Source organism: Nannospalax galili, unplaced genomic scaffold (assembly GCF_000622305.1).
Source record: "Nannospalax galili isolate Female #2095 unplaced genomic scaffold, S.galili_v1.0 scaffold291, whole genome shotgun sequence".
In the NCBI taxonomy this organism is placed as follows: Eukaryota; Metazoa; Chordata; class Mammalia; order Rodentia; family Spalacidae; genus Nannospalax; species Nannospalax galili.
The window spans coordinates 1,182,319-1,205,319 of NW_008330588.1; the positions used below are offsets into that span (position 1 = coordinate 1,182,319).

At 41.9% G+C, this 23,001-nt stretch overlaps 1 protein-coding gene across 1 annotated transcript; it reads left to right on the top strand.

Moving 5' to 3' along the window:
* Nucleotides 1–3,025: 3,025 nt before the first annotated feature.
* LOC103748112 (keratin-associated protein 10-4-like) lies at nt 3,026–3,821 on the top strand. Its single transcript, XM_008850657.1, has 2 exons — nt 3,026–3,293; nt 3,424–3,821. The coding sequence occupies exons 1-2, from the start codon at nt 3,026–3,028 to the stop codon at nt 3,819–3,821; spliced, it is 666 nt and encodes a 221-aa protein (XP_008848879.1).
* Nucleotides 3,822–23,001: the final 19,180 nt, after the last annotated feature.

Here is a 23,001-nt window from a genome sequence, read left to right on the forward strand (position 1 = left end):
ATGTGATAACCAGGTTAAACTCCCAGCACAGAGCCACATATTCTTTAGTTTGCTCAATAAACAGCAGTAATTGGATTTTGTAGCAGTCCTAATATGATCCAACCAGATAGTCATTCAATGCACAGTTATTCTAAGAACCTACATTGCAAAGATCCCTGTAAGGGATAAGGAAATGAAGGAGCTGTGCTCCCTGCTGCCCAGGATGGGATCAGTTTCCTAGCAACTTTCCCCAACATTTCCTCTGTTTAGTCACACTCCTTGCCTCTCCCTCCTCACTCCTCCCAGCACAGACCTGCGTGTTATCAGGACACTAACCTCTTTGGCACTGAAGTTTCACTGTCTTTGTATCTGGTGTTTCTCCCAATGTATTAGAAGGTATTTGAGTGGAGAAAGTACTCTTATACAATATAACAGACATGTGTGAGAACCATCACATCTATTTTGTGAGACATGATTTAAAAGTGAATTTAAGATGTGTATATACTGGGCTGAAAACTGTTTTGGTGTGTGAAAGAGGTCGGGGGCAATGAGTGTGGGTATGTATGTGCAACATATACACATAGTGTGCATAAAGGTCAGAGGACAGCCTCTGATGTCGATCCTCACTTTCCACCTTGTTTGAGACAAGGTCTCTTTGGCCCTGTGTAAATAAGGCTAGCTGGCCATCAAACTTCCAGGGGGTTCTCTGATCTCTGTCTCCTGTTCCTGTAGGTACACTGGGATTACAGCCTTGCCCTACTGTATGAGACTTTTACATGGACTCTGGGAGTCTGAACTCAGGTTTTCAGGCTTGTGTGGGAAGTGCTTTTACTTACTGAACCATCTTCCTAGTCTTGGTTTCTGTTTTGAATGCATGCCATGGACTGCATTAGAGTTTAAACATTTATTAAGTATATTAATTATACAGAGTAATAGGTTTCATAATGACATCTCTACTGTGTATCATGGGAAAGAAAGGAAAATCGCAGCAGGATACCCATGGCAAGGCTCCTAGCGTGGATGCTGATGCCCCTGTGGACTCCGGATTCCAAGAACAGGGAGCCTGAGGGGTAGCAACTGACTTCAGAAAAGCTCCCCTGGGGTTGGTGGTGATTAGAACGATAGGCAGTCAAGGGAGACATGCTCAGGATTCTGAGCTCTGTTTATTGTCCGGGCAACAAGGAGGGACCGCAAGTATATCTAGAAACCCCAAGTGCCTGTCTCTTGGAAAGGGAGACAAAGCAATTGCTCAAAATTTCCCTCCAGAGGTCTTTAGTTTCTCCAGAGCTTTAGATTGTAACAGTAACATCACTGCCTCCTCCTTCTAGGTTAACCTGAGAGAGTAACCAGACTCTAACCTTTGAAGATTTGGAGATAATTTTCTAAATGTGAAATTTGAACAGACAGCTTGACAGTTAACTGAAATGACCACAGGACAAAAATCCTTAAAACTGACATGAAACTAGAAATTCTAGGACATGGACCTTCCCTTTCCATAGGAACTTAGAGGTTGGATTCAAAGTGTCTCAGTGCCTTTGGGAACAGGAAACAGCTGCCTGTGTGAACTGCAATCTTGAGTCCTGTAGCTCCTGGAGCTCTGCAGAGATGCAGTTGCCATCTGAGGCTCTTCTGTACCATGGGTCCCACCATTCTTCCTGGATTCTGAGCCTCATGCCTCACTGGCTGTTATTTGTACTCTGAAGAGGATGTTAATTGGGAAGGTAAAATACAATATCAAATGCTCTTTTTTTGTGTGTGGTCTGTGAAAGGCCTCTAAAGCTTAGCTTAACTCCAAGAGCTTAAATCAATAGCTCTAGCCCATTTTCTAATCACAGGGGATTTAATAATGATCAGGAAAGCCATCGTCAGTCTGATCTGTGAGACTGTTAGGACTTTAACTCTTGGAAAACAGCTTCCTGTCAAACTTACACACTGTTATCATATTAAATGTCACTCAGAAGGGTATTAAAACCCTTCCTGAGGAGAAAGCATTATGGGGGTTCTATCAAAATTACTATATATGCTGATGAGCTGGTTGCTGGGGGGAAAGCTAAGACCCCAAGGAAGTAGCAAGAAAGTCTTGTCTAGATTCATTCAAACCAGGAAAGAAGTCTTCTTTGTGACTTCCAATACTCTGTTGAGATGCCTCAGCCTAAACAAGTTTGCTTTCATCCTCTGAAGACTGGAAAGCCTTAGGGGTACCTGAGGAGGGGTAGACTGTTTCCTCTTTCTATGAGAGCCAGGACACTGCACAGCTCCCTGCAACAGGAAGACTCCATGCCTCTAGCACTTAACCTCACTACACATCACAGTGTTCCACAATGATGTATTTCACATGTCAGATCTCAGCCATTTCACATGTCAGATCTCAGCCATGGAGTCATGGGGTTTCCCATAGGTAAATCCAATGCCATAGTTTTAAGAGGTTGTCCTAGTTAGCTTCAGCTATCAACTTGACACAGACCAGGGTCCTCTGAGGGAGTCTCAATTGGAGGATTGCCCAGATCAGATTGGCTGTGATCTTGTCTGTGAAGAATTGTCTTGACTGATGATAAATATGGGAGGGCCCAGCCATCTGTAGGCAGTGCCATCCCTAGGCAGATGGGCCTGACTGTAAAAGAAAGCTAGTTGAGGGGGAGCCAGTGAGCAAGCCAGTGAGTACTGCTCCTCCATAGTTTCTGCTTGAGTGCCTGCCCTAACTTCAATCCATGATGAGCTATGTGGTGGTTTGAATGAGAAAGTCCTTCATAGGCTGTAGCCTTCTGGAACTGTAAGCCCAATAAACTCTTCTTTCTAAAATTTCCCTTGGTCATGATGCTTTATCACAGCCATAGAAAGGAACTAATACAAACCAACCCAAGTTCCTTTCTGTCATGGTATTTATCACAACAAAAAGTAAACAAGAACATGGATTGGATGTTCAGAGAGAATCTGAACTAATTAGTGGGGAGCAGATAGTTGAGCTTGCCTTGAAGGGAACCCTAAAGGAAATGGGGAGAAGTGCAGACAGCTGGAGATAAGCAGACTTCAAGAGGAAAGGTTGAGGATGGGAATGCTGAGTAGGAAAGTCCTGTGTGGGAAAGCCCTATGTGGGAAAACCCCGTGTGGGAAAGCCCTGTGTGGGAAAGTCCTGTGTGGGAAAACCCTGTGTGGGAAAGCCCTGTGTGGGAAAGCCCTGTGTGGAAAAGTCCTGTGTGGGAAAGCCCCGTGTGGGAAAGCCCTGTGTGGGAAAGCCCCATGTGGGAAAGCCCCGTGTGGGAAAGTCCTGCGTGGGAAAACCCCATGTGGGAAAGCCCCGTGTGGGAAAGTCCTGTGTGGGAAAGTCCTGTGTGTTTTCTTTGCTGGCCCTGGATGGCCATACACAGGGCTCTTCTCTTCCAGAAGCTAGTGGGGCAGAGAAATGATTGAATAGCATTTGGTATGGCTGGTTCCTTCTGTCTGTAGGCTCCTGTCAGATACCTTTCTCACTCTCAGCAGCCCTGTGTGGGAAAGCCCTGTGTGGAAAAGTCCTGTGTGGGAAAGCCCTGTGTGGGAAAGTCCCGTGTGGGAAAACCCTGTGTGGGAAAGCCCTGTGTGGGAAGGTCCTGCGTGGGAAAACCCCATGTGGGAAAGCCCTATGTGGGAAGCCCCTGTGTGGGAAAGCCCCGTGTGGGAAAGCCCCGTGTGGGAAAGCCCTGTGTGGGAAAGCCCCATGTGGGAAAGCCCCGTGTGGGAAAGTCCTGCGTGGGAAAACCCCATGTGGGAAAGCCCCGTGTGGGAAAGTCCTGTGTGGGAAAGTCCTGTGTGTTTTCTTTGCTGGCCCTGGATGGCCATACACAGGGCTCTTCTCTTCCAGAAGCTAGTGGGGCAGAGAAATGATTGAATAGCATTTGGTATGGCTGGTTCCTTCTGTCTGTAGGCTCCTGTCAGATACCTTTCTCACTCTCAGCCGACTTTTAACATCCAGAGTCATTTCCAGGGCTTGCCATTGTGTCAAGAAGCATTACTGAAATAATGTAAGCTATATGTATTGTACTTTACATCACTAGCCCTGGAGACAGAATGCTCATGGAACATGAGGACAATCACTTACTTAAAATTTTTTGCGGTCTGAAGTCTTTTTTATATTTTGGAGATAATCTCATCTAGTGCAGGTTGCCCTTGCACTCACTGCATAGGAAAGGATGACCTTGAACTTAAACATTTTTTACATTTATTTGTATTTTATGTCTATGAGTGTTTTGCCTGTGTGAATGTTAAGTGCACTGCATGCATGCACTGGAGGCCAGAAGACGGCATTAACTCCCGTAGAATTGGAGTTATGTATGGTTGTTATCAGCCATGTGGGTGCTGGGAAACAAACCCAGGTCCTCTGTCAGACCAGCAAGTGCTCTTAACCACTGACCATTTCTCCAGTTCCAATCTTGAACTTCTGATCCTCCCGCTTCTATCTTTTTAGTGCAGGGGTTATATTTAGACTGTGCCACCGTGCACTGGTTTTGTGTGATACTGGGGATTGAACCCAGGGTTTTATGTATGTTTGTCAAGCACTGCCTACCAAGTTACATTCGAAGCTTGGTCTTTGCAGTGTTTGCAGTCACATATTACAGGCTTTAACAACCCTTAGTTTCTTTCACAAGGTGTGAGCCTCTGGTAAACACCGTGAAAAGAGAGACCAAGGCATTGGGCACTATGTATTTAGGAACCTGGGTCAGAGATGATCCATGATCCTCTGTAGCTGAAGCCATTGTTCCTGATGCCCACCTGGGACCTCCTAGAGCTTTGTGCCTTCTCTGTAACACCTGCCTGAGATTGTCTCCTTGGAGGACAAACTGAAGGCTCTGGAGAGAGCCTTGGTATAAGCTTTGTCACTCAGACTACAATCCCTCTGGGTCTCTCTTTGTTCTGTAAAATAAGGATAATAACATCTAATTTGAGGCTTAAATGTATGTAATGTTTCTAGCACGAGATCTGTCACTTAGAGTACTCAAAGGAATTGTAACTAACATGCATTCTGAAAGACAACAAGGAAAAAAAGGATCTTGAGAGGAAGTTAGGAGGGTTACGCACCTTCACATTTCTATCCATCCACCCAATTCATGTGTTGGAACCCTAACCTCCAATATGATAGAATCAGGGGGTGGGGCCTTTAGGGTGGGGTGGGGGTAATTATGTCATGAGAAAGGAGCCCTTAAGATGAATTAGAGTCTTTGTAAGAAGAGACAGGATCTCCCTCACCCATTTGAGATTACAGTGAGAAGGTAGCCATCTACAAACCGAGACTGTCCCCCTGACACTGGATCTACTAGACTTTCCATTCTCCTGTATTATGAGAAATCAACATTGATCATTATGCCACCTAGCAAATGGTAGTCTATTTTAACAGCCCAAATTTACTGAGGCAGAGAGCACAAAGATTAAGGAAATATTTCTGGGGAGCAATGCTGGGTTCTGTTAAAAACACCTGCTTGGGGATATCAAGGATGCCTTATCTCTCAGAGTCCTCTTGAGGTTTCCAAGAAATGATGCATGTTCATGACACCCAGGAGATAGGACCAGCAATTGAGTTACAGCATATATCTATATACATGGCCTAACTTTAACCACAGTTGGTGAATTAAGGCCGTTCCATGTGGCCCAGGTCTCTCTCAGTTCCAAGAGCTGTCCATAAGCCCCAGGGCATGAAATCATCAGTATCAACCAAAGACTCTTATTTTGCTGTGCCCCGTCTATTACCCATGTTGGCGAAAAGAAGTAGAGTATTGATACTTTAACACAGCATACACAAGATATCTTGCTACTATTCATCTTCTCCATTAAATATACTTGATAGTGATCTTCTCTGTCCTGGTCTTCAGAACAATAAATACCTGCTCCAAGATAATTACACATTAGAAGGATGTTAAATGGATGAATGTTGAATGGATTCAATGATCAAGTAGATCTAATAAAAATTTGATTATCTGACTATGTATAAATTGGTGAAAATTGTAATTTCAGCATGTTAAAGGCATGACCCATGTGGTCAGTGCTTGATTGTTTCATTTTTAGTTCACTGGGGTTTCTGGATCATCACCTGGCTTCCCTGTCACTTCTCCCTCCTCTTTGCCCACATTGCATCTTTGCAAGCTATAAACATGCTTGAGCAGAGCAGGGCAGCTGTAGCTAGGCAAGGGTGGGAATGCCTTTGTTCCAGAAAAATTCTACATCTTCTGAGTTCAGGCAACAGGGTGAACAGTTTTTCAGTGGTCTGTGTGCAGTCATTTCTCTGTCTCTCTGATCCTCAGAGCCATGCAAAAGGGAAAAAGTCAGACAAAACCCCCGACTTCCTCAGAATCTTCCATGAATTGAGAGCACTTGCAATCTGTCTGGGGCCACAGTAATTGAAATTAATTGGATTTGGGAGATAATAACATTTATGCTAATGTGTGTATTGAGAGGAGACAATAGTGGGAGATAAGTACCTAGGAGAGGTGGGGCAGGAGGATGTGCAGTCCTGGCAGGAGAGATTAGGAGTCTAGGGAGAGAGGGTGATAGGGAGGGGTGAGGAAGTAGAGTCTTCAAGAAAAGTGGTTTTGGGCAAGCAAGATATAAGAGCAAATAAGGGAGGGACACTAGAAAAACTTCCTTGGATAATAATAGCAATGGCATTAATCCCGCCTGTGCCCTTCACTGATGCCTTTCTATGTACGAGGCACTATGTGTTTGGATTTGTAATGTCATTTTCTCCTTACAGCAAGCTTATAAAGTCAGTACTAATTTGCTGTTATTTTATCCACTCCCCTCCTTTCTCTCTGCAAGATGTATATGAAAGTCCTCTTGGGGAGGGAGGTCAAATGGCAACCTGGAGTGTTGGCCCTCACCTTCTGCCTTGTTTGAGATAAGGTCTCTTGTTCGCTGCTGTGAAAGCCATGCTAGCTGGTCTGCAAACTTTTGGAGTCTCCTGCTTTCCATCTCTCCATAGGGATGCAGTGATTATAGACATGCTGCTGCATCTGGCTTTATGCACGTTCTGGGAATCTGAACTCACCTCTTCATGCTTGTGTGACAAACGCTTTACCCACTGAGAGAGTCTTCTCCCCATCCTAGAACCTGGCTTATTTTAAAAAGAAGTCTGTAAGCTTAGAAGAAATTGAATGATTTGTCTCAGGTTGTATGGCAATTTCAGATGCCAAGTAAGTCCTCTTTAAAGGTTTACCTCCACCTTCTGGAATCTATGCAAAGCAGCACAGTTAGAGATGATATTCCAAGCTAGAGCCAAGGAAGCATCAGAGTCTGGAGATCTCAGGAGAGTAATTTTGGCCAGGCTAGATAGCTAGGCCTAAGAATTAAGAGAATAGAGGTGGTCAGTGTAAGCCCTTAGCTGTAGTAATCTTTTACAACATGGACATAATCTGGACTAATGACTTTCTTCTAATTTTGTAACCAAAAGGTTACTGTTTATAATATAAAAAAAACCTCACTGAGCCATGTGCTTCTCTTGTGATCTGGGCATATGACCTTAGTCCCTCAGGACCCCCCTTTGCCCTCCACTCAAGATAGTGAATAAATATGTGTGCTTGCTATGTACATCAAAGCACTGTGAGTAGCATGTCTTTCTCATTGCAAACAACGAGACGAATTGAGAAGTCTTTCTGTAATTGTGTGTGTGATGTTTTAGGCCCAGAGATCAAAAAGCATGGTCCTCTGATGACATGGAGGTGGATCCCAGCTTTGATTCCCTAACAGATACTGAAAATATTACTTCAATAAAAGCATCAGTGAAGCCTGTCTTGAGAGCAAGTTCCATGAGACATTGGAAGGAGCAGGTGTATCTCAGAGGTCAGGTCCACTCTTGGCCTCAAAACTAATGCTAAGAGACCATTTCTTTATTTGAGTATAACCGCAGTGTGACTTGGAAACACCACACTTGGCAGGATAGGACTCTGGGTCTGTCCCATATGGTCTGGATATAGGGTCTCCATGACTACTAATAAGGCAAGGAGTAGACAACCGCAGGAGAATCAGTTAATCACACTGACAAAGTGAAGGGCAGCTGGGGTCACCATGAGAACCATCCCTCCACCCATCTTAACCCAATCGCTTTTCTTCCCTAGGCGAATTTATGCTCAGTTCTCTAAGAATGTATAACTTTTTGACTATGTTGAGCTGGAAGAGGCATATTAAGGGGGCAGAGAAAGAAAGGTTAAGGAGAGTATGTGACCTTAGAGGGGGAAAAAAAATCACAAATCAGATGAAGGCAGCAGAAACTTCCTCAGCAAGAGGGGACTGTTCCATGAGTTTCATGGCCAATGCAAGCTGCTGTATCCAGGTCTTGGAAGGCAGCTGGAAAGCCTAGCTTCTTGGACCAGGGCCTCCAGGGCTCTACTGTGGTGGCAATATGGTGGTGTGGAAATGTTTTTGAGATAGATGGAGCTGGAACTCAAACCCATGTTCAAGCATCCACTAATTAAGTGACCTAACATTAGTCACTTTGCCTCCTTAACTGGAATTTGAATGCCAAGGAGCGCTACTAATCCTCTCACCAAGGTGACTCAAACCCTGGGCCCATTTCAGTCCCTCCATAAGCAAATGGGGGTTTTCTTGATGTACTTACTCTCTGGCCACTTGATGAACCAGACAACTAAATTTAGAATTCCTCCTCCTCCTTCTCTCCTCCCCCACTTCCCCTTCTTCCTCCTTCTTCCCCTGCCTTCCTTTGTCCCTCCCCTTCCTGTCTCCTCTTCCTTTCCCTTTTCCCTTCTCTTCCTTGTCCTCTTTTTCATCCTTCTCTCCCCCCCTCTCCTTCCCCTTCCTCTCCTCCATGTCCATCTCCTTGTTTCTCCCTCTTGTGTTCTCTGCTCTGATTTTTAATGTGCTCTGAAGTCTAAATGTTCTCCTCCCACTTCATTTTCACTCCAATTTAAGTCAGCACTGAAGTTCTGGATTCTTAGCTGGAAAGTGCTGTCATTATTAATCCATCTGGTCGTTGCTTTCCTTTCATTTCCAATGCGTTTTTAGTTACTTATGCTTAAAAAGGTCTAATGTGTACCTTTAATCTCCTTGTCACCGGCAAACTTCCACTTTTAGTTTTCTTTGATTATATATGGATGCTTTATTCAGTATAATTTTGTGCTATGGCAACATTCCAATTTTTTGTGTGTGCAAAGCTACTATTTAGGTCAAATCATGGGACTACTGCATATTTGAGAGAAATGACTAAATTGGAATGGTAATGAAGTTAACTACTATTATCTTGGCTTAATAGACCTGGTATCAAATTGAAAGATGCTTAAACTGATTCCAAGGTCATGGTATGTGTGAATTTCATGAAGTCTTCTTGGCTTGCCTTTCAAATTATTAGGAAAATCACTCACCTCCTGATTAATTAGTCTCTGAAGCTCAGAAATCGCAGCATAGCCACCTGCCCTCCCCTCTACCCCAGGATTGTAGCATTACCCCATTCCCTTAGTCTTGTGGTCTTCGCCTCAGGGAAGCCTTACAGAGTCCTTACACATTTCATCTGACCTTCCTGAGGCATAAACATAGCAGCATAATGACAGTCAATTAAAGAAAAAGGCTGTCTGTCCTGACACTGCAGTGCCCCTAAAACACTGACGACTGCCAGCCACTTAGACACAATGAAAAGCATCAAACTGAGTAGAAATTGCAGCCCTGCTCTTAAGTTCAATTTTCCTCATAGCTCAATTTCGTAGCTTTGCACTTTTCTAGGTAAATCACATTAACTGAGAGAAGGGGGGCAAGGGGTGCTAGATGAGAGATAGCCAACTGACTCTTCAGCCAGCATGTCTACTGAGCCATCAGGGCATTGGAAACAGGTAGTCTTGATAAGCAGGTGTTCAGTGGTATGAGAAGTCACTTAAATGGGAGATGGGAGCAGAGGTCTTCCCCTGGAAGGCAGTGTCTTCATTATTGCTGTCATGGTGCCTGTTAACTATCCCCATCCATCATTTGTTCAATACCTCGGTGAAATTAGCCAAGTACATATTACAGCTGAGTTCCAATGTGCCAATCTCCCCTGAAAGCATTAGGCCATCTTCTGCTCTGCCCCCGACCCCTTTTTACTGCCCATTAATGATGTTTCATTTGCATCATGGAACAATGAAGTCTTTTGACCAGTTATGTGGAATTATAGGTGCTCTGTAGGCACCTTCCACCACCTGACTACTTTCTTTGAGAGAGCAGGAGGCTAGAGTTGATTATTTAAAACATTACTTGACTTCTGCCCATTTCTAGATGGAAGCGGTACAATTTTCGCTGGCACAGTGAACCTCCGCCTTTGGTTTAATGAACTGGCTCAGGCCCAACCTGGATCGAACTATAAAGTCAGTCTCAACATGTCTTTTTAAGGAATCCTTTTAGGCCGTAAACCAGGAGGGGATCAGGGCAACTTGGAGTGTTGCGAGCTCCTTTTGGTCCTTGGGGACTACCACTTCACATCTCCAGATTACTTTTGGCATGCCTCCTCTGGTACTGTACAACTGTTATTCTAACTGACTCAGGACAAAAAGTTGCCTTGTCTTTTTGAGCATAACTATATGCCCTGTCATGTTCTAAGAGCTGGGATATAAAAGTGGGGAAAACCAGCATGTTGACACTCACCCCAGCTGGGCACAGTGTGCTGTTAGGTGTTATGAGTATTTATATTAATTCTCAATCCAGCTCTCTCCCCAAAATAGTCACTAAGCTCAGTTTCACAAGTATGAAAATGGGTAGTTTAAGAAAAGAATCCAAGACTGATTAAACCTACATAGATACAAAGACTATTATTTTTCTGTTGCACAAGGAGTCAGTATTGAGCAAACTCGGAGACCTGCTACTTGTTAGCTGAGTTACCAGTGGAAAGCCATTTATCCTCTCTCTGCCCTAAATGTATCATCTGTATAACAGAGAGAGAAACACTATTCAGCTCCAGGATTGTTATGGGATTAAATGAGACCTCTTAACAACCCTGGGCACAAGGAAGGTACCTAACGACTGTGACAGCATCAGTTTCCTTTTTATATATGCTACTCAGGGAGAAAGCTAAAAAAAGTCCCAATGAGCAGAAGATGTATTCATGTAAAACGGAATCATAAAAGCACTAAATTTTGTGGCACCTTTTATTGCTATTACATAAGTTTAAATAGGATGCTTTGACACTTAATGGAAAAACTTATCATTAAGGCAATACGTGGGACTCACCAATGCTGAAATCAAGAGGGGTTAGTTGGAGTTGAAGTTCTAGGAGAAATGGCACTCACCTTTCTTCCTCACATGACTTTGATCTAAAACAGTTTCAGTGAACAGCACATTCACGTGACTCAAATACTGAAAAGCTTAGAAGTGTTTTTAACCTGCGTCTCTAACTTCTAGTTCCTCAGATTTCCTCCACCAGGCAACTGGTGGTATCAACTTTTCTTTGCAGAAATATAGAAGCAGATACAGGTAAGTCATTGTTTTCTTGCCATATGTACAACTGTCCTATGCTATTATATATCATGATTTCATTTATAATACATTTTACAGATTATTGCATATCATTACATAAAGAGCTTCTTTCATTATATTAGAATAGCATTCACTGTATATATTGCTTTTATTTATTTACTTATTTTTCATTAACTTTTTGTGAATTTCATGCAATATATTTTGGTCAAATTGAGTTCCTCCATCTGCACCCCCTACTGTCACCTGTCTAATATAGTAATACCTATAGACCCAAACTTGTGTCCCCCCAAGTGCCCTCTGATGTGGGTCCATCCACTGGAGCCTTATTAACAAACTACCAAGAGTCTCATTCTCAAACGAGGGATTGGCTCTTTCCCCTCTCGGCAGTCATTAGTCACCAACAAGTTCCTTAGGTGGGGTTGGGGTTTCTTATTCACATCCCCAGTTCCATACTGGGATTTTGTCTGACTTGAGTTTATGTGGGACTTGTGCATGTTGTTACTGTTGCTATGAGTTCATATGAGTAACTAATCAGCTGTCTTAAAAACTCTTGTTTCCCTGTCATCATCTACCACCTCCACCTCTGGCTCTTGCAATCTGTTGGCCCCCCTTCTTTCACAATGATACCTGAACCTCGGGAGGTAGAAATTTGATATAGTTGTCCTATTTAGGGATAAGCACTCTGCAGCCTCTTGTTCTCTGTACACTGGCCAGTTGTGGTTTTCTGTGTTAATCACTATCTGCTGCATGAGAATGCTTCTCTGGTGGGAGTTGAGAGATGCATTGATTTATGGGTATAACAATAAGTCATTAGGAGTCAGTTTAATACTGTATCTATTTGGCAGAAAAATAGTATTAGGATTTTCCATATGGCAGGCCACAAGTTCCCAGACCTGATATCAATGCCAAGTATGGGATCCATCTTATGAAGTGGACTTTAAATCCAGTTAGAAAGTAGTAGATTACTCCCATAATATTTGTGCCACTATTTCTCAGAGGGCATATCTTGCTGGGCCAGTTGTAGCTCACAGGATTCACAGCTGGATAAGGCTGATGATTAATTTTCTCTTCAGGTAGCATGCATAGCACCTTCCAGCACTATGCAGTCTAGCCAGTAGAGATGAATCTTTGATGTCAGTACCAGCTTAATTTCTCCTTGTTTGTTCTACAGCTCATGCATGTAATGTCTTCAGCAATAGGATCTTACTACTCAGTTTTTGTGAATAATCAAGACCAGGGGAAATGGCCAGTGTTGTCTGAGGATCTATAAGACCCCCAGTCAACAGTTTCAAAAGATGGAGTCTATTCCTGGCTTTGGGCTTTTATATTGCTAGCCTATGGTATCTAATAAGGGACAATATCCCTTTATCATAAGGTAATTTTAAAAAATCTCTTTTTATGATGTATGTGTATATACTTTAAGGAACTTTTATGGTGGTAGGTTTCCATATGACTTTTTCAAAAGGCCTTTAGTATTGTTTCTCCATCCCTGTACTCCTACTCCTGATATACATTGATTTTGTTCCCCATATTTTTCCACCAGTAAAAGTGCTGCAGTGAATAATCATAGACATATGATTTTTCACATGTGTGAGACTAGAGCTGGATTTCTGAGTTAAGGACTTTGTGCATTTCTAAGGTTAACAAATGTCACCAAATTGCCCTCTGTGAAGGTAATTTACCTTCTCCTCAGCACATCATGAGATTTCTTTCCCTGAAGCACTTTTATTCTAACGTTCTATAGAACTTTTACATTTTAGCCAATTTTCAAGGGGAAGGTGCCATCCTACTGTAATTTAAACATGCATTTCTCATATTGCAAGGGAACATATATACCCATGTTTAAGAATTATATTATTTGGAAAGTGCCACTTGTGAACTTCATCCTTTTTTTAAAAAAAATATTTGTTAATTTTTATTTTATGTGTATGACTGTATTGTCTGCATGTGTGTAAGTGCACCCATGTCATACAATGCCTTTGGATGTCAGAAGAAGGTGTCAGATCCCCTGGAACTGGAGTAACCAATGGTTGTTAGCAGCCATGTGGGTGCTAGGAATTGAACCTAGATCCTATGTAAGAGCAGTCAGTACTCTTAACCGCTGAGCCATCTCTCCAGTTCTGAACTTGATCCTTTTTGCTACATTACTTATTATATAACCTTATATGCATGTGGTTCCCTGATATTGCTTAATTTGTCTTTTAACTTTGTATATCTTCCCCATGCAGATATATATTTTAAATATATATTTTAATTTAATTTTTATGCATTTTAAAAATAGTACATCTTAATCATATTTAAACCCCTTCCTTCCTCCTTCAGCACCTCCTATAATCCTTTTCTGGGTTTCATATGTTAAGACCTATCACATCAAGTTTGTGTCCCCAGATGTCCCTTTGTGTGAGTTCATCCACTAGAGCCTGTTCAGCCTCTCTAGGGTCACCCCCTTAAAGAAGACTGACTCTCCCTCATACGCAGTGATCAGCTGCTAATATTTCCTTGGCTAAGTCTGAATTTCTAACCCATTTCCCTGGTTCTGTGCTGTGTTTTTGTTTTTTAAAAGTTATAATTTAAATCTTTCTAACATGATTTTTCAATTGTCCAAATTTATGTATTTTTTTGACCCTATGTGATTAGAACCCTGGCTGCTTTCTAAGTCCCTTTCAAGTGCTTATGGAAGACATGAGGTTCTTTTGTGCTGCAAGAAGAAGATCCTATCACTCCTTTCTCTACATTTTGCTTAATAAACATTAAATGCATGCATATAAAGTTGGCTTAGAGGATGAAGGAAAGGTCAGCTGAATACAAGTCTGACAGTGATGACTTGTGAGCCCACAAAGCACACAGGCTGGAAGTTTTGGATTCAGTATACTTATTCATTAGTCAGTGAGTTGTCAATGCAGAGTAAAATGTCACTCATTTTGTGAGTGACCACGAAATGCTAGTAGTTACTGTGCAGTAGCTAGGGTAGAAGGAGAGAAGAAAAGGAGCAGCTATGTATGGTAAAAACGGGACTTCAGAAACCTTGGAGAGCACCAAGAGGGCAGCTCTTCATGAAGACTTTGTTTTGTGGCTATAGGGCTTTCCCTTCTAGCATTTCTGATTTGTCCCCATCCCTAGGTGGTAAAATATCACTTCTCTTCTGAAGAACAGACTGGGCTGTAATCCCCAAAGACACATCTTCAAGACATAATTTGGGAGAAGTCATATTAAACTTACTTAGACGACATTTGTTGACATTTAAAAGGGGGTTTATTGATAAATATATAAAAACATGCCAGAACACTTCATAGGCCACTTTACACAATAATAATAGTAATTGTACCTTTGTGAGCATGAACATTTAGGTGTACAAACAACACTCACATGAATCATATTCATAAAAATATAGGGCCAAAGGGAAATGCACAAACACAGACCACTGTGGTAGGTGATTGAGGGCACTCAACTTTACAGCTGTGATCATTTGGAATGCCAGGGTGGACAACTTTATAGACCAATGAAAAGCTGTGGTGGTCACCACAACATATACAGTCATGCCAAGAACTGAGATCTTGAGAAATTTTAACTTTCACAGATGCATATGTATAAAACAACATCTCTTATTTACAGAGGAACTTGCAGTGTGTTTATGTACAAATGCATTGCTTATACATACAGTCAATGATGTGCTAGTGAATTTTCAGAGTCAAGTTTTCAAAAACTGCAATAAATGATTCAGATATAAAGACCTTCACACATTTTAAAGCTAGGACACTTAGAGCCATGTTCTGATCTATGGAAACAACCTCCCAGGCACATTGAAAATAATGTTTTACCAGATTTCTAGGGATTCATTTTGCCTAAGGTGATACAACCCCCAAATGCACTAACCCTTCCTCAGAACTCAGATATTCCTCCTCAATAGCCTTTTATACAATGAGAATTGCTGCTTTTGGAATTTTGGCTTTCTTAGTTTTGAACAATTAAGGTTTTGATCTTATGGCATCCTCGACCTCATGACTTTGATTCTTAGATAATATGACAATATGTATTTAGAGATTATGTATTTCAGGATTATGATCAGCACTGCTATAGAATTTGGTGCTGAATTTCTAGCCATCATTCATCTCCAGGTATTATTAATCTTACCATTTTCTTTGAAGATAACTGTCCTCTTGCTCTAGACAAATTACCAGAACCCCATTTTATATAGAGTATGCCTTTCCCCATCCTAGAAATACTGTCCTGTGGCAACTGACACTGTGAGGCATGGCAAGATACATCTTGCTAAGATGGAAATGACTTGCATTAATTTATACATTTCACTCTTTAAACACAAAGAATAAAGATAAATCCAGCAATGGATGCATTTTGAGTCTGAGAAGTCTGGTTGGCAGTTCTCACTGTGTCTCCTTCTAGTAAGAAGCTTTCTTACCTGTAGCAGGTACTCTGGGTAAATAAGGTGTACATAGATCTTTAAGCTGGAGAGCAAACAAAACGAGAAAACTCCTTGCAATAATGTCCCCATATTATTTGAGTGCCCTAAGGGATTTAAGAAGGTAATAGGAGTCAGGGTAACCAAGCTCCTGAAAATATTCCCTCTGGTACCCTGACAGCATCCTATGCATGAGGCTCTTTCACTTAATTTCTTCTGTGTGACAGGCAGACGTAGCTAATAAAGCATGCTGATTCTGTATTTTGTCTAGTGAAATCTCTTTTCAGCACCATTGACCACATGTATATTTATTCTCTATTCCTACTCATCAGGATGGGATGGAGGGTTTGACTCTGTCTTGTTAACCTGTTTCGGAGTGGATCATCCTTCCTAGCCAGGTTAGATTTGTGTATTGGGGTTGCTAAATGCTCATCCTAGTGAAATCTGTTGCCTTGATTTTTCACGACAGCATGGTATTTACTGCTGCTGATGCCCTACACCAGTGGGAGGGATGTCTGAAGTCTTCACTAGAAAGAAAAGACTTCCCCAAAAGAGCTTCTGATCTGGATGAAGATAAATAAGTACATATGTTTTTATAACTTTTCCTTAGATAATTTCCAGAGAGGGGGTGGGAAGTGGGAAAATGTCAGGTGCCACACACAGGCTCTCAGAAATGCTAAGGCAAAGTTTTTCATGGTGCTTTAATACGTCACATGACTCCCCTGTTGAAAGAAAGACTGATGATTATAGAACCTTTAGAAAACAGGTGGCAGGGAGGACTAGAAAGTACTGAGTGTGGAAAGGAGAAATTCACATCTATTGAATGCTTTTCTATATGCATACACTACTACTACACACACACACACACACACACAAACACACAATCTTTCAATAGTTTTAGTTGAGAAAGAAAAAAAGATTCTGAGAGACTGAATGATTTTCTTGATGTCATAATATAAAATAGAGTAAGTCAGGATGACTTCAAAACTCATCTTGGGAATGCTGTCTCCTTCCCCATCACACCCTCCCATCTAAAAGATGAGTGAACTCAGACCCAGAAAACCAAGTGTCTTCACTCATTTTTAAGTCAAGAACAGCAGAAAGAAAATGAGAAGGACTTATCCCCTTTCTGTCCTTAGTGTGTATTTTGATGACTTCCATGGAGGCTTTGATGTTAACATATGATAGAAGGCTTTTCAATGCCATTGAACAATTCCAGTCTAAGATAGAATACTTTATGATAGAATAATTTAAGGACTGCATACTTACTGAATTTGCAAAGTTGCTTCAGTTTTCAGCTGAGCTGGTCACATGAATCAGGAAGGGCAAGCCTCTTCCAAATTCATTGCTAAGCATGCCACTTATGATGTAGGGCATGCTGCTTGCATGTGTTGCATGGATATACACATGCACATGGATGTGTGTTTGGGCATCAAGCAGGAGTGATTCTCTTTTCTCTTTGTCTCTCATTTGATTTCTGCCAGCAAGACCACTCCATACAATGTAGGAAGCTTAAGGAAGTCACTAGTTTATGAACCATCCACTAAGTCTCCAAATAAGACCCTCTACTGGAAATGGTTAACAGTAGCTCTATCAAGAGTGTACTAGGGATGTGGCCTCATCATTACTGTCATAACATCTTTTTGAGTCAAGTCACGGTCCTTGCACTCGCTGTCTGAAGCTGGCTCTCGGAGATAAGCTTTTGCTTTGTGCCATCAAGCAGGGATTCCTAACACAGGGAGGGAGCTGTGCCTTCCATTATGACTAACAAGACAGCGCTAAGGAAGCCAGAGCCAAGCACTTTGGTGGTATCTGGACCTCCCTTATGTACTCCAGAGCATTAGGGGTCTACAGTCCAGTCATACTTCTAAGCTTAGACTGGAGTTATTCAATGGCGTTGAAAATCTTCATGGTTTTCTCAGTAAAATCAGTAGCAATGATGGTGTAGGAGAAACTGCTCTCAGTTCTTGGTGAGAAGTTGACTTCACAATCCTGCTCATGTCTGAGCCAGTACTTTGGTATGCGAACTGAGACTAAGTATTTAACTTGTTGGGACTTCCATTTTCTATTTTGTGAAATGAAAATAATAATAATAATATCTGATCTATGTGTGTCATGGAATTGCTTCAAGGATCAAAAGAGCTCATATGTGAGAAACTGCTTCAAAATATTAAAGTCCCTATATGTCTACAAGCTACTCTAAGCATGCCCCATATTCAACTAGTGAAGTCTTCTTTCTTCTCCATTCTTATAACTCTCCCAGTGTGGTGGGCAGAGTGATGAAATGCCACCCCCAAGATGCTCACACTCTGGTGCATGAGCCTTGCATGATCTTCTTTCCTTGAGTGTGTTTGGGAATGGTGGTTATGATGAGCTAGTCATTACTGTGATCATGTTAGCATGCAATATGCCACCATAACAGCCAAGAATGGGGTCTCGCTCAGTGGCCTTGAAGATTCAGCCTCTCTGAGATATACAGTTTCAAGGATATGATCTCTGCCTACTACTGAGTGAGCCCAAAGGATAGATGATGATTTTGACCCTCAGATGAAGTTCCAACTGCAGTCAGTGCCTTGATTTCAGCCTTATGATACCCTGAATCCAGATCTTTGACTCATAGAACCATAAGATAACCAATGGGTATTGCATTAAGCTGTTAATTTTGTAGACATTTATTATGTGGCAATAAAAACAATACACTCATATATTTCCTTTTCATCTCCACTACTACCAAGTGAATTCTCACAAGCATCTTTCCTTATTGGTACTATTGCCATAGTCAGGCTGGGGTCAATCTTTCTTTCTTCTCCTCATACCCTGGGGATCTATTCCATCAAGAGACCTGTGACCTCTGCATCCTGTACATCCTTGATTCAGTCAGTGAATATTTTTTTCTCATTTTCACACTTCTGAAATAGGGCTGTTTCATGGTGGTCACATTTAGTGTAGTGCTTGCTTTCTTCATTTGAAAGCTCTTATTGAATTGATGGTACATCTTACCAATTGATGATGTCTAAGAACCGAGGAAATCTGTTAGTTCAGTCTCACATGACTGTTGTGGCACTACATAAATTCTAGTGAGAGCCTTCAGATGCCTTCCAAGTGGAGAGAAGAGGGCTCTGTTCTCAAGAACCTCTTAAACAGCATCAGCAGTGGGATACATGGATGTTCAGGGCTTAAACAGGAAGACGCTGCTGCAGAAAACCTCAGGTTGTGACACAGTTGTATTTCTCTTCTTCCCTCTCATAGCTGCATGTTGCTAGTACCTAGAGAGACCCCTCTTCTTCTCTGGTTACCTCACTTCCTCTCTGACACCAGTGACCTGCACCTCTGGTATAATTTATTACATTATTGCGGAATACTGCTACAAACGAGTGTGCATTCATGGTGATGTTCCTGGCTCTGATTTTAAGACTGTCTTAGATCTCCTCTCGGGGATGGCAGACCAATCTTCTCACTTCTTTGCTTAAGTCTCAATGGGATTTATTTTTGGCATGATAGAGGGAGTTCTGATACAGGCTCAGGTGCTGTTCATGGCTTGTATGACCTTGGAATTGTCACTTCTTTCTCTCCAGTATTCCAGTGTTCATATTCTCCTCTGTACAGTGAGTGTTTGCTAAGGTTCCTTTTTGTTCTTTATCCTAGTTCAGGTCAATATTTTGCCTCCTTATTGCAAAACTTCCCCAAAGCCATCGTTGAAGGTAGCTATTACAGTGGAGTCACCCTGAATTATTGAGAACTCACAGTGTCCCTACTTGGACCCTCTGTTCACCCTTCTACTTTCCCCAGCAGGTGTCAGAGCTATAACCCAGATTTCCTACAGCACATTTTCCTGCACAATCAGACTAACTGACATCCTTCTGTCTCCAAGTTCATTCTTGCAGATGTTTCCAATCCTCATCACTTTATCATAATTGTTATGATAAGCATTTCTGCCAAAATGGTAGTAAAAACTCAATTTTCCTGAGCAAAATTAACAACAAAAAGTGTTCACGGCTCGTGCAACCTGGTTATTAAGCTGTAGCAGGAATTGACTGCAGCTGTGAAATAAGATATAATTAAAATCTGGGGCCCTTCACCGCAGATCTGCTGTGTGCATTTGCAGTGTTGTAGATACATGAATTACTGGGGCTGACCAGCTCAGGCTGTCAATTGGGAACCTGTCCAGTGGAATTATGTCTGTTTGAATGTCAGGGTTGAGGGAGGGGAGGAGAACGTATACACATTCAGAAAAGTATAGCAATAACAACTTGAGGAAATACATAAAGCATGAAGAGAAAGGCACCTTGGGAAAGGGCTCCAACCTAGATCTGCCGTTATCTGTGCTGTCTTAAATGAATGAGTCAAGTAGCTCTCAGATTCTTAATGTCCTCTTTGATGCCATAAAAGTATAGAACATTAGCCATAATATGCTTGCTTCTAATGGTATTAGATGCATTTATTTTGAAAAAGTTTCTGTGTGTGTGTGTGTGTGTGTGTGTGTGCATGCTAGAATATGCTAGGCATGTGCTCTGCCACTGAGTTGTTCTGTTTGTACAAAGTAGAAAGAACAGGGATAACCTGAAAACTTGGAGTCATAAGAGTAAAAACCCATCACAGATTCATTAAAGAAAGGTAAGACTGTTGAAAAGTGAGGCCAGACGCTGAGCACTGGATTTAACTACTTGGTTTTGTCTGTTATTTTTCAATTTGTATGGACATTAGTATCTCATTAACACATTTCTCTCTAAGTGATTCTGTTTTTTACTAAACTGATATACAAAATTCTTATCTGCTGAAGCCATTGGATGAGCTATTAATTATCATGTTTTGCTGTTATAAAACTCCAAGGCTGTTTGGAGACTGGCCTCTGTTTGCCCCTCTATTCTCCTACTCCTGGATGCAGCTGTAATATTTTACATTCATCTAAAATGAACGATACAAGTGCATATGGTGCATTACAGGTCTCAGGACCCAGTAATACTTAAGGCTTGACTTTGCTGATTGACCTTAAGTCTTTTGGAACAGACTGAGTCAAGTGGAACTACCTCACACCAATTCTTTACTCATCTGGGTTCAAGGGATGCTGTGCTCATACCTTGGTTCCCTCTGAGACCATGGAGAACAATTTGTAGATGAGGCTCTGCTATAGAGCTGAGGCATAGGACCAAAATATTATTGAAAGGTACCTGGAATCCAGATGTGAGCCATCTTGGTAAATTGGTGGTAGGCGCTGTCCTTCACAGCTAGGGGTTGGGTTCTTGAATTATGGTATTGTTGCATCTCTCAGTGGTGCTCCTACTATGCACCACTCACTGGGTACTTCCAGCTCATTGGAAGTATCCTTTAGTGTACTGCCCACATCTCAGAGAAGCTCCACTTCCTCCTTTGATTTCTGCTCCTTGCGCACAGGACTGGTGCAGAAACACCCTCATGTGGCTAAGGTATTTTCTTCATGACAAAACAAGCTGTGTGGAACTGGCCTGGCTATTTGACATGTCTACACCTTTGCTTCCCTAACTGTGAATGTGAGTATTGGATTGGGTAATACCTTCAAGTTGTCTTGTAGATAAATGCTGTGTGGTTCTCAGAAGATACGAACACCTGTGACTAGATTCTAAGATGATTACCATCATGATTCTTAGGCCATTTTTTCCTTCTAGCAACTGCTTCATTTGGGCTATCATGTATTTAGGTTTATTACTGCCCCAACTCTTCCTTTCAGAAGCAGGTGAATCTTAAATGATACAACTAAAGGAAAGGGGAAAGTGTCCCTAAAACATATCATGTCACAAGAACCTGACTCTGTGCTGGGTACTGCTATGACATCATTGCAGTTTGGAGCATGGGTTCCGGGTTCCCACTGCCTCGATTAAAAAATCCTATCTCCAAAACTTCTGTATTTTGCTGGCTTTCAGAAAGTTATCTAACAATTCTTCATCACTTTGTGAAATGGGGAAGGAAGAATTCACATGAAGTTATTGTTGGATACTAAGTGTGCTTATATAAGGGCATAGAGAAGTAGACATGTGATAATGTGATTGGACTGAGCTCACTCAGGAAGCCCTGGGTGAACAGGAATTATGGGCCCTTCCTACCAGCTAGCATGTGAGAGGCAGACAATATACTTCTACTGGGGTTAGAGATTCAGTGTGGAAGTAGGCAACTTTGAGAGTTGGCTTTCCTATGGAGGCCTGGAGTGTGGTCCACCTGCCTTGCAAGTTTTCAGGGGGGTGACATCATACCTCCCCTTCCAGCTGCCTGGCACCTGTGCTGGGGACTTCCCTCAGCTTGGACTGATTTCCTTCCTGCCTTTCCCTTTCATTTCCCTATGCTCCTTGAGCTGATAATTCTTCCCAACAAATCAAGACTGTATGTCTATGATCTCCCAATCATTTCTGTATTCTAATACATAAAATAAAAGATACTGAAGATTCTAATTGCTTGGGGATTTCCCTCCTTCAAGCCTCTTTGGGTAACTAGAGTCTCCCTGGCTTCTCATGCTGTTTCTGATGTTAACATTTTAATAACACATTCCAAGTATTTTTGTTTTATGAATTCTAATATAGATGGAAGTTCTCCCCAAGAGGGGTTTTAAAAGCAGGTGTTTTTAAATGAATGACTCAATATCCACATGCATATTTCTATGACTAAAACCCGTTTTTTTGCTTCCAGACATCAAATTCCTCTAGTCTCCAGAGAGCTCTAAGGTGGTCACTTGCCTTGTTGAAAGAGTCTCTTGCCTTTCCATAGGATGTTTGCTGCATCTGAAAAGCCTTACCTGTGCATATGTTTTCCATAAGTATGTGGTGTACAATCAGAGGCATTTGCCCACAGCTTAATGCTGACCTCTCCCACACTGATTGTGGAAAAAGTAGCTGTAACATCAATGAATATGTCCTTAGGAGGCTTGACTAGGAAGCATCCCATGTGCCCATTCTTTTTACTTACCCTTCTGGTATCTGCCAGAGTTGGGGAATCTTCTTTCTTAGTCTATACAACTTGGGCCTATGTTTCTGGTTGCCCAGTTTATAGGACAGTGTGCTGCTGTTGCAATCAGAGTGTCTCCTGGGGGAGGGGAGAGAGATGATACTGTGGTGGAAGTATTATGCTCACAGAATTTCCCATACTGTTACATCTAAGAGGCTCTCCTGAGAGATAATGAGACAGGGTCTTCCAGAGAAATGGTCCTAAAACCTTGGGTGACACTACCAGTT

Bases quoted from the DNA above. Each gene is read 5' to 3' on its own strand.
- LOC103748112 (XM_008850657.1), top strand. From the start codon at position 3,026: ATGGGAATGCTGAGTAGGAAAGTCCTGTGTGGGAAAGCCCTATGTGGG. The intron at 3,294-3,423 runs GTGGGAAAGTCC...TTCTGTCTGTAG, and splicing joins CCCGTGTGGGAAAGTCCTGT to GCTCCTGTCAGATACCTTTC.